General features: G+C 42.1%; 1 protein-coding gene across 3 annotated transcripts; it reads right to left on the bottom strand.

Moving 5' to 3' along the window:
• Window positions 1-2,270: 2,270 nt before the first annotated feature.
• On the bottom strand, window positions 2,271-11,154 carry ccdc13 (coiled-coil domain containing 13). Of its 3 annotated transcripts, none has more exons than XM_047028316.1 (17): window positions 11,048-11,154; window positions 10,335-10,571; window positions 9,947-10,095; window positions 9,695-9,837; window positions 9,476-9,556; window positions 9,230-9,343; window positions 8,575-8,679; window positions 7,675-7,839; window positions 7,392-7,568; window positions 6,956-7,162; window positions 6,602-6,699; window positions 6,377-6,433; window positions 6,141-6,281; window positions 5,229-5,383; window positions 4,983-5,088; window positions 3,298-4,659; window positions 2,271-2,546 (listed from the first exon to the last, which is right to left on the bottom strand). In XM_047028316.1, exons 2-16 carry the CDS (start codon window positions 10,553-10,555, stop codon window positions 4,491-4,493), a joined length of 2,088 nt encoding a protein of 695 aa, XP_046884272.1. In that variant the 5' UTR covers window positions 10,556-10,571; window positions 11,048-11,154; the 3' UTR covers window positions 2,271-2,546; window positions 3,298-4,490. The 3 variants fall into 3 exon arrangements, with proteins under 3 accessions (XP_046884272.1, XP_046884271.1, XP_046884273.1); XM_047028315.1 differs by having other exon boundaries at window positions 2,271-2,511; XM_047028317.1 differs by having other exon boundaries at window positions 2,271-2,511; window positions 10,335-10,541.
• Window positions 11,155-11,209: the final 55 nt, after the last annotated feature.

Here is an 11,209-nt window from a genome sequence, read left to right as displayed (position 1 = left end):
GAGCACGTTCTGAATGATTGACAATAGGAGAATGACTAAAAGCTGGCTTGCAGCTCACAGAAATGAAAGTAAACAGCTAAAGGTCACTGCTACTGTACAGTATATAGTGGGTAGACCTACAAAATAGCAGTACCATGGGAAAGGGTACTAAAGTAGTCTTTACACATCCTAGCCGATTACATCAGCTTTTCAAATGGACAAACACTAGGAACATAATAATGTATTTTTTTGATTATGACACCCATTTACACCATTCACCATTTTATGCTTAAGTCTTCTTCCTGCTGTATTCAATATTTCATCTTTTATTTGAGCTGACAAAATGAAAGGTCAAGGGGACACATGAGAACGTCACCCACAGAGGGGGTCAAAACGTGGAGACCCAATTAGATTGCAATCTGAGGAATATAAAAGGTACAAATTTAACATCCTCATTCCTGGTGACCTCTTGATGTCAGCGGGGAAAACATGACACTTTGGGTCATTAAAGTAGGAAGGAAGAACCCAGAGGGGGAACTGTCACCAATCAGATGTGTTGTGAATTAGAAAAGGGTGAGCTGCAACACACTCCCTTCAAAATCTAGCTTGAGGAAAAAGCATGGATGCAAGGGAAATTTAAACATATGGATCATGAACAATATTAAAATAAAAACGTCAATTTTACAGGGCCGTCTGCTGTATTATTGGATATTTGTGACCTGAGTCTTTTTTTTTTTACGGCTAGGCCACTCTTTAAATTATTGATCTGTCAATGTTCTTTCCAGATAGGATCTCATCTCCTTAGACACCAATGAAAGGACACAGCGGAAAAGGGCTAGAATAATGAAATACATAAAAAAAAAGGTCATTGAATTGGGTTTCTTATATTTCCTGGTGGGCATGATTCACTCACTTATCTGGCTTTGATGCGTGTTTGTGAAAGATCCTACATTAAACCATTCATGTGTTCAGCATTCATGTTCAGCACTAAAAGTGAGTGTAAAAGCACTCTGGTGAAAGCTGAAAACATCATATGACATATTACATACAGCATATTTGTTCAACGAGAGCAATCAAACCAAATTGTGGGACCAGAGGAGCCACAGTCTTGATCAGAGTGGCTTTTTGCGTCAAACCCGTATGATTCCCTCCACTCTGTAATGCTGTGATGATCCGCACATCCCCAGTGATAGACCTTACATCTGCCAGACGTCCATGTGTTGGGAGGTGAACACGTGTCCAGGACTCAAGACCTAACTGCGTCTCCTGCCTCAGTTGTTTTGTAGATGAGTCGTTCTTGTTCACACGTCAGGAGGGCAGAGAGGATATCTGCGTCAGTGACTATGGCACGTGGGCACGACACAGCCACTGATTCAGACTTCCAGTCTTCCTGCTGTTGGACATGACGTCTTGACCCGCATGAAGGTTGTGAATATTGTGTCTCAGGCCAAAGGAGAATTAGTAGACTACAATAGAATAACAATAATTGTAACCTGTGGAGATAATCCTGAAGAACCATTAGCTAGTTCTAAAGAATAGTTACTTGACGACCTTGTAGTATTGTGGCAGGCTTGCTGAATCCGACCAAGTCTGTTGTCGGGCATTTAATTTTATAATTTTTCTCAAAGCCAAACTACAAATAATTGTATGGTCAGCCAATAAACTATTTTCAGATATGTGCTTACTTTCCCTAAAAATAGTATACAAATAACAGGTTACACAAACTGTACCTGTTGATGAAGATTATCAGAATCCTTTTGGGTTGAGCCATGTATAATGGCTGGGTTATGTATAGATCTAGGGGTGAATGACTTTGTTAGGTAGAAAAATAATACACGTGGTTAAACAATCAACGAAAGTGATCATTGTCAACATTTGTCAAAAGGGGAGGACATGTAGAGCATGCTGCCATCTAGTGATGCGTATTGAATGTTGATCATGAGCTAAGATATTATGCCTCAACATGATTTTTCAAACCTCATTTTACAGTAGCTTCCATTGTATTGGATGCAAATTATTTCAAAACTGTTCTCAACCTTTTTTATGGTTTAGTGTCTTCATACGCCTTCATACGCATATTGTTTAATAATATAAGATACCTTATTATAACAAATATCTTCTTACTTTGAAGTTTCTATTACATTGGAACAATGTAAGTTCCGCCTTAGTACTGGTTCTTGACAGCTAAACTCTCACTAAGATGTTTTTCTTAAACAATCTCTTTGTTCTCCTTCCTCAGTTTCAAAACCACTTATCTTTTCTCAGTAACTGCAAATTAACAGATTAGGAGCTCAGCTAAAACGGTTGTTTATTTTCTTTCCATTACATGTAAATGAGAGGTTTCTTTCTACTGTGAAATGAATGGGCTCCATACAAGCACACACGGCTTCTAGTGCCTGAGAAAAGTTGTCAGATCCCTCATACAGTGACGGCTAACTTTAACCTCTGCGTTCATAGCACTGCTGTTTACTCAAGTTTCTGGATGCAGTCAATGGTCTACAGGAAGCATTGGTCCAGAACGAGGGAATCCCTCTGAGGAGAAGGATGGAGAAAGGAGTCATTCAAACCTGGAATGACAAATAGGTGAGGCTGTTTACGTATGCTGTGTTTACATAAGTGTGTGTTTGGCTTGGTGGGTTATTGGGCATTTCGGAATAAATCTACACCTTTCTGCGTAATCCAGCTTCATAAAACAATATTAAACTGTTTGGTGAAATGTAATTTATTTGAGAGTGATGACACCCTTTGATTTCTGAGGTCATCAGGAATAGGCATATTAATGCTAAGACAACATAGAGATTTGCCCCTAGGCAAATCACACAGGAGTGAGTTCTATCTATTACATTCACTATATGCACTATTTGTATGTTGCTGTAGATTAATTTTCAACTGTAAAAGTACATGACAGACCTTTACAGTTTCACTGTAAATACACTCTCATCTAGTTAATGAGGAAAGATTGATGTTGAAACATTAAAGAACAAAATGTTTTGTTAAATATTCAACTAAAAGGTATCATGATGGTAAGAAAGTATATATGTATGATCGTCCACAAAATATAATACACATTGACTTTTCTGATGCTTTCCATGACTTCTGTTTTGCAAACCCATCAGTTATTAAAGTTTTCTGGATGGTGGCATGGTTTGGTGGACATGACCACTGCCTTTTCCAGTAACTAGTGCTGTGAGGTACCTTTGATTCAAATGTTGGCACCCCTCAACTGAGTGTAGACAGTGAGTCCAGGCTATCGTTAGCTACCTTGTCAAAGTCCCATCTTCAACAGCTACTGGTGCACTGCAGAGCAAAGTACCTCACCTTCAATCCAGGAGGTGTTCGACACAAGCTGTCTTTTGTTTCTCACAGCATAAAGGCTTTCTTCATCACATCCAAAGGCTGATATTTTTGTCTTGTGGCACTTTTTCACTTGGGACAGCCGGGACCTGCCAATCTCCCACAGGGTTCTGGAAGAAATAGTGCGGTATTTGAAGCAGCACACTAACTCAGCCATGGGTTTAAATTAAGCGTGATGTGGAGGAATGGAGGAGGGGGGCTTTGCTGAAATTCTTTTGGCTACATAGGAAGAAAATAACTCGGATGTTGGTATGAATGTGGAAGCCACTCCCACTAGGATACCCAGATGAGACAGCTCTTTAGAATCCACAAGTGGAGTGAGAAGCTAAGGTCATATATGCATTTGACATGCTCTGGGGAACGCATAGAGCAGCAAAGAGGGAGTTTGTGTATCTTAAATCGGCGTCAGTTCTCAACCACTATTCCCAAACAGCTGGTTTTAAGTCAGAAGAGATTAGTTGCAATAGATCTGAAGAATCTTGAACTATTTAGGGACTTCACTCAAAAATATTTACCATTTGGGTTTCGTGGTATAATATTTATGTGATCTAATACAGCCAAAAGAAACGGCAGTGAAATAAGGATATATTCAATATGTATCATATAGTACCACAACAAGTTAACAGTTTAATTTCATTCATAAAATTATTAATTAATTAGGATACATTATTCCAACCGTTTTTATAACCAGTTGCACACCATATTAGCATGATGCATGAGCATCATATATATGCTTTCTATATAGATATATATCAGACTTGAGACACTAACTCATCTTAAATTGGTATGTCAGTGACATTTAGAACAGACAATGACACAGAGCACTTCTTAAGACATTCTATCAGCGCCCGACCATTTCCACAATCAACAGTCAAAGCACTTCTCTGATGCCTTCGGGGGCAGCTGGTGATAAGCTGTGCCACCCCATATCCCGTCGGTTTGATTGGTCTACTTATATTCGCAAGAGGGGGCCACAAGACCGAGCAGTCCTCTAGTTGGAAGGACTGAGAGTATGAAGGGTCCACTGAATCAGTTGTGACATTGTGCAATGTTGACACGGACAGGCCTGTTTTGCTCAAGCTGTCCTTCCTTGAAGCACAAGTGACAGGAGTAGGAAGGCTGCTGTCAGACTTGAAGTCCAACAGGAGCCGGCTTTGTTAACTCCCCTGGTTCGTATCCTGCTTGTGCTGTCGCAGAGCCTGCAGGAATACATGCTTGACTTGGCTCATCATGTCATTGTAGAGCTGCAGGTCCTCTTCTTTGGCCTGGAGAGTGCTCTTCAGCGCTGCCTTCAGTGCCTCTGTTTCCTCCAGCTGAATAGCCAGCCTGAGGGCAACACGGTACCATCAACATCTGTTTGCTTCATAAATGTATCATTACGATGGAAGTCCTCCACATTATTTCAATCAGGTCAGCTACATCTAACTTTACCCCAGAAACCATTACACAATGGCCGTTAAAACGGAATGTCATTTGTTTTTCTTCCGACCTTGATACATAACACGTGTGTGCATAGTGTAAGGATTATTTTGTAATGGGGGGGGGGAGGGGGAGGGGGGGGTTGTGTTGGTAAGTAGAAAATTGCATCCTAACATCACCACCAAGGACTTCAAAGACATGTAAGTTACACAGCATGCAGCTGGACTCACTGGGTACTTAGTTCACTTATTTGAGAGTCCCTGGCCAGGCCTCGAGGGCTCCGAGGGAATAACTCGTCCGCTCTCCCAGAGAGCACTGTCAGGCTGGAGGACGTTCCTGGGGGAGGACAAGACCAAATAACACAGCACATACACGATATAAATGGAAAAGATCGATGTGAGCCGGGGTAGAGGAAGTCTGTCTGAGCTAGGTCTACGTGTAACAGACGGACTGTGGTCATCGTGTAGGATTCATACCGCCCCTGTTCTTGTCGCTCGATTTACGCGGAGTCGACCCTTTGCCGAGGTCCAGCTTAGCCTTATCCAGCTGCTGCTCCAGGATCACGGCCCTGCGACGCTCACCCTGGTACCTCTGCTCCGCCTCGGAGCACCTGCGCTTCACCTCCTCCTCCCTGCCGGGGCCACATCACACAGAGCTGCTCAGCCTGCTGGGTGATAATCATAGGAAAGGAAACCAGCTCCTCTCCCGTGGAGTGGAAGGGATCAACATACAGTGGGAAAGCTCCAGTCACCCTAATCTAACCTCCTAGAAACTGGGAGTGAGGTTTCAAATGCATACACATTGGAAGAAAGATGGAAATGAGTTCCGAATGGAGTCGTGCTAGCTCACGTACAAAGGAAAGGCACTCAAGACTACCATTCAATTGTCTTGCGCAGTACTGTCTAAGAATAAAAAAGAATGGTCGCCTTTCAAAACAGAAAGAAAGAAATGAGAAAGAAATACAGCGAATAAAGCTGTATTCTTGACCGTGGCAATTTATTACCACTGCATTTTCTGAATAATGCAACATAGTTTAGCAAGTTAAATACTCTAAATTGCAAATTTGAACAAAACTTTTTCTCGTTTTGCTATTCAAACACCTAAGGCACCGAAGCACCCCCTCTTCTCACGACTATGCATTAGTCATGTAAATAAAAGTAGTGTTTTTTATGCCCCAATACTTTCCAATAGCAGAGCAGCTAGTGCTAGACAAATTGGTAGTTTGCCTTGTTGTCAACAAAAGGCTCCCACAAAGCTCCAAGTCAGCGTTAGTATTCTGCACACCCAAAGACAAAATGAGCAGTCGTAGCTCAAAGGAACAGTCCCTAGAGTGCTTACAAACTGAACAATGTGTGAGATATGACATCCACAGGCAGTCAGTGTCATACCTGGTTTGCTGGACCTTAACTAGTTCTAGAAGTCGATCTCTCTCCACACTGACGGCCTGGTACAGGGTTTTATACTCCATACGCTGGGCCATCAGGGACTCCACTGAGTCGGCCTGACTACTGAGGGGAGGCCCAGAGTCTCTGAGATCATAGACACATGTGTTAGTTCAATATGAACTAACAGAGATAGGACTCCTGGTCTGAGTAATGGTTTCTTACGGGAGTTTGATACTTACCCGGTGTCCACCAGTAAGCTCGACTCCACCAGTTTATATCCAAGTTTGGAAAGACACCTGTAGAATGATTGCATGAGTATACTTTACCACTGTCATTTAATAACAAAAAAAAATTGATCTGATTTGCAACAAAGGGAATTGTGCAGCAAATTTTTAGTGATATGAACAAACAATCTCTCGCAAGATTCTCTCACTTTTCATCTGCCACATGCAAACATACTGTACCGTGCAGAGCTTAATCTCTTGCTACTGTTGCCCCCTGCTGTCGAAGGCTTGGAGCTGCAAATGGCAGACTTGGAGCTTGACTGACTGCCATTCTCTCCCTACAACATAATTACAAACAAGACTGAACAAATTATCCTACAAATTAATTGAATGACTTGGTAGACATGGGATCGACTCTAATTCAACTCCAGCGCAGATTTGAATCCATCTGAGCTAATGCACTTTGACATGCTTCTGCAAGTTCCAGGTCCAATTCCTTCCCTGTCCTAACATGGAAATTAAGTAGGGGTCTGAGCTACTGAATTAGGTGGCTAGTGAGCTGTGTGATGTCACTGTCACTAAGAGTCTGTATACCTTGAAGGAGAGCTGCTCGATCTCCTCCTCCAGTTCTTTGACTTTGGCCTCCCTCTCGGAGACCATCTGTTTGAGCTGCTGGATGAGAGAGCTGTGCTTCTGGGCCTCGCTGTTCAGCTGCTGCCCCAGGGTCTGCTGGCTCTCCTTGCTCTGCGCGTCCTGCTGGCTGAGCCGGGTCAATACGCCCTGCAGCTGACTCTGCTGCCTCTATCCACTCACGCCAGGAGGGGGCAGTGCACCAGAGGACAGGGGTGGAAGACGGCACATAAGCTGAAGCACTCTCAGATCTGTTGTGTATCGATGTCCGTTCACGCTACGCGACATCCACTTTCGCTCAGTTGTTCCATAATTTTTTACTATGTTAGATTGATTGGTACGACTATAGGAACCTAACTGTCAAATGAACAACTACAGTCATGATTTAGCTGTATCTTACCAGTAAGGCATCTACAAGCTCATTGTCGTGTTTCCCCTTGTCCAGAAGGGTGGAGACCTGCACCTTCAAGGACTTCACCTCGGTGGTCAGAGCTTTGTTTCTGGCCTTAGAGCCTTCCAGCTTCTTTTTGACATCCTCGTGGTCTTTCAAGAGAGACTCGTACACCCCTGTTAGCCGCTGTCAAAGTCATGGAAGGAAACAAGAGTTTTTGTCATTGTCATTTGCAACTTGATGAGCTAATAGATGTGGACACCAGTTGGGTTCGCTCCTCGTATGCAGCTACCTCGAGCGTTTCTCTCTTCTCTCTCTCCATGGATCGGATATGGCTGATATTTCTCTCCTGGGGAGGGTTTTTTGGTTGGACCCCAAGCAGCTCCTCTTCATCCCTCAAGATACTGGGCTGCTTCCGCTGAGCTGACTGGTTCAACTGCTGCTCCAAGTCCCGCACCTACAGTAGGCAAAGGAGAGACAACTTTCCATGTTCAATGGATCCTATTACAAATCCTTTTAAATCACTTGTGTAAAAATGCAGTACATGAAAGGGTCTGATGGAGGTGAGCAGAGTATCTGCTAGTCTGACCGAGTTGAATTGATCAAACTAACTCTTCAGTATTAATACCACCCATATGCTCCATTGAATCGCTAGCTTTTCGGTGTCAAAGTCAGACCCTTACTCGTAGTAGTAAAAAGTGGCTTGGGAGATTGGATCACATGTGTGAACGACCACCAAGACGTGATGCAATCACTTAAACCACTTGTTGAGGTGGTCTGGGAGCCATTAGACATAAAACACTCATGTGTCCTGAAGTGTCCCTGACAAGTCGATAAAAAACCTAGTCCTGCCAGTCTCTACAGTTGGAATAGCCCATACAGTTCTTGAAAAAGAACTAAAAAATCCATAGCCATCTGATGCAGAACAAATCTGGCGCCTGTCTTAATTCAGTCTGGAGCAAGTGACGTGGGCTATAACAACATGGGAACACAAGTGGCCAGCTGGGCACCTTGGAGACAGATGACAGACAGGTGTGAACAGCGATGAGTCTCGGTTGTCCACGTGTGTTCGAATCACCAAAGTGCATTTTACAACCAACTGTAAACAGGGCCTTATAGTACCCCAGTTCCCTGGAGTTGGCGTGTGAGGCATGTGGTGATAGTGACGCGTGACATGGTGACACTGGCTTACCCTATTCTGGAGGGCCAGTATCTGCTGAGAGCGGCCCCTCCAATTCCCTTGGCTGCTAAGTAGCTGCTGGATGTTGACCTCCTCCCCCACCTCATTCATTATCACCTGCAGCAGAACGACAGGTTGGGCTGACAGTAGATCTTGCTCTATATCTATGGATCAGGGTGGAATCAACATTAACACCTCCATCAGAGACACTGACTGTCTCCCCACCTTCAAGAAAAGGCTAAAGACGAACTTGTTCCGGGAGTACAACGGTACTTAGGAATGACTTGCTGGACCTGATGTTAGTTTCCTACAGGAAAACAATGATTCTTATTGAGAGACTTGTTGCTCTTGTTGGTTAGTTGTAACTGACTTAACTTCTTGTACTCGCTATGAATTATATTATTGCTGCTTGCTTTCCTACACGTACTCTCTTTCACTTTTTGAGGTTCATGTTGTTAAATTGTAACTACAAGCTCTTTTGTTTCTTCCCGATGGCACTTATTTGCTTTTCACAATGTTTGCTTCATGTTTTGGCTACCCACAATGTTTTTGGGGCTATCTCCTTGTTTATGATGATTGACCTATGCACTTTTGTAAAGCTCTCTTTTGGAAGTCGCTTTGGATAAAAGCGTCTGCTAAATGAATAAATGTAAATGTAACATACTACCTTCTGAGCTATTTTCAATTCCTGTTTGACAGCCTGAATCTGGTTGCGGTATTCTGTCATCTTGTATTGGGCAGCGGAGAATTTTTCTTGAAGTGATTTCACCATTGCACTGTTCTGTTGAGTAACAATTACAATGTAGTGACCAGTATCTTATGTTAACAATGTGTACATTTTAGAGAAATGTTGTACAAAATCTGTTTCTATTAAAATAGATATAGTATATAAAATGTTGTAAGTAATATTCACCTCTGGAAAATCTTCTGCAGACTGCATATCCTTTGTTTTCAGATCTGTCTTTTGTCCCAGATGATTAAGTGACAAAGCAACCTGGGCAGAGAAATTATCAATACATTTTCAACAAAATTATCAATTAGATAGATTATTTATTTATCTGAGAAAACATAACTGTCAATATAATGTTTAAATTATGTATTTATTTATTTTTATGAAACTGATATTTTTTACCTCTTTCTCAAGTTCTTTAACTCTGTTGCTTGATTGCTTTGACCTAACCTTTTCCTGTTCAATCTCAGCACGTAACTCTCGATTTCTCTTTGAAAGTTCCACAATCTTAGTGGCTGCTACATCACCTGCCATGCCAGATGTTCCTTACAAAAAATACATATGTTATTTATGTGATGAAAATAATTAATAAATCAACTGTGTTTCAACAAGATTGTGAAACAACTATGAAATGTAGCCTTTTCATTACTAGACCTGCAAGAGCCAGCCTGTCTTCCTCCCTCTTCTTCTTCAAGTGTTTTAATTCAAATTCTTTCTCACTAAGAAGTTTGAAGAGGCGGCCGTTTTCATCTCTTAATTCTCTCACTTGTACGTGCAACTGTTCATTATCATTCTGTAGCTGTCTAAAGGGAAGTAGAAAAAATTTACATTTAAAATTGAGGATTACCCTTTGAGAACCAGAGGTTGGTTGAACTCTGTTTTCACATTCACTGAGAATGTTTTCACTATCAAAATATCACTGTCATGCTTGAATGTATATGTAATACTACTAAAACCATCAGTTATTTGAAGTTGCTATCGGTTTTCTTCTTGGTGTCAGTAGACTTAACTGAGCAACATTTATACAATTTGGGAAGCTTACTTTTCGTTAACTGTTTCTGCTGCATTATCTTGCCCTGCAAGATTCAAGTCATCCTGGACTTGGAGGAGCCCAGAAGAACCGTTAGGGGTCTTCTCCAACTTCTTTTGTTTCAGTTGCTCTAATCTTGTCTGGAGCCGTTTCTCTTGTTGTTCTTGAAGGGCCTGGAACTGTAGCCTCAAGCTATCCTTCAGTCCATCATCCTCCATGCTGAAGGAAATCATTCAATAGCAAACCTTTCTGAAAATGATTGAAAATGTTGTCTGCTAACGTGCACAGAATCTATTGAATTAAATCTCAGCTGCACCTCCACTAGCTTAACGAATTAGTTCTAGAAAAGATCATGCAGATATTAACAGTTTGATCAGTGTCACTAGTAGTAGTGCATTAGTGCAGTGTACTGGCTAAGGTCAGCTGGCGCTACTGTCGCTCTACATTTGTTGGGAGAAAGACAGGGGCTATTTTCACTTGACGGTTCGAGCATTTTGGGACCTTCAACCAGTACCTATAGCCTAGCTAGCTAACGCCGTAAACGAAGACTTGATAACAAAGCTTGGTCTTTAGCCTCGTTTGATTGCCTGAATATTCTGGTAAGTGCTAGTACTGTACTGCACTGTACCGTAGCAAGAGCTAGCTTTCGCCGGGATAGTGTTTTATCTCTAATAGCCTACAGTATACAAACTGGCATATTTGTTAACGTTGACAAAACTACTCACCTAAATGTACTCAACCACAGCAATTGTGTGTCTATGAGGTTGAAAAAGAGTAGGTACTAGTGTCAGCCCTGCAGACGTGTTGACTTGCTATTAGCTACTTCCTCATCCCGTCAAACACTATATCCATGGCAACAATGCAACAGATGGTTTAGAAGGGGGGCT

The sequence above is a fragment of the Hypomesus transpacificus genome, chromosome 10 (genome assembly GCF_021917145.1).
Source record: "Hypomesus transpacificus isolate Combined female chromosome 10, fHypTra1, whole genome shotgun sequence".
NCBI classification, from domain to species: Eukaryota; Metazoa; Chordata; class Actinopteri; order Osmeriformes; family Osmeridae; genus Hypomesus; species Hypomesus transpacificus.
The sequence above is the reverse complement of the archived record's forward strand: the minus strand, read 5'-3'. Positions and strand labels throughout refer to the sequence as shown.

Coding starts and splice junctions, on each gene's coding strand:
- ccdc13 (XM_047028316.1), bottom strand. CDS start 10,555: ATGATTTCCTTCAGCATGGAGGATGATGGACTGAAGGATAGCTTGAGG. Junction 9,344..9,475: donor CTGCAGAAGATTTTCCAGAG/GTGAATATTACT, acceptor GTTACTCAACAG/AACAGTGCAATGGTGAAATC. Junction 6,700..6,955: donor TCGAGCAGCTCTCCTTCAAG/GTATACAGACTC, acceptor ATTATGTTGTAG/GGAGAGAATGGCAGTCAGTC.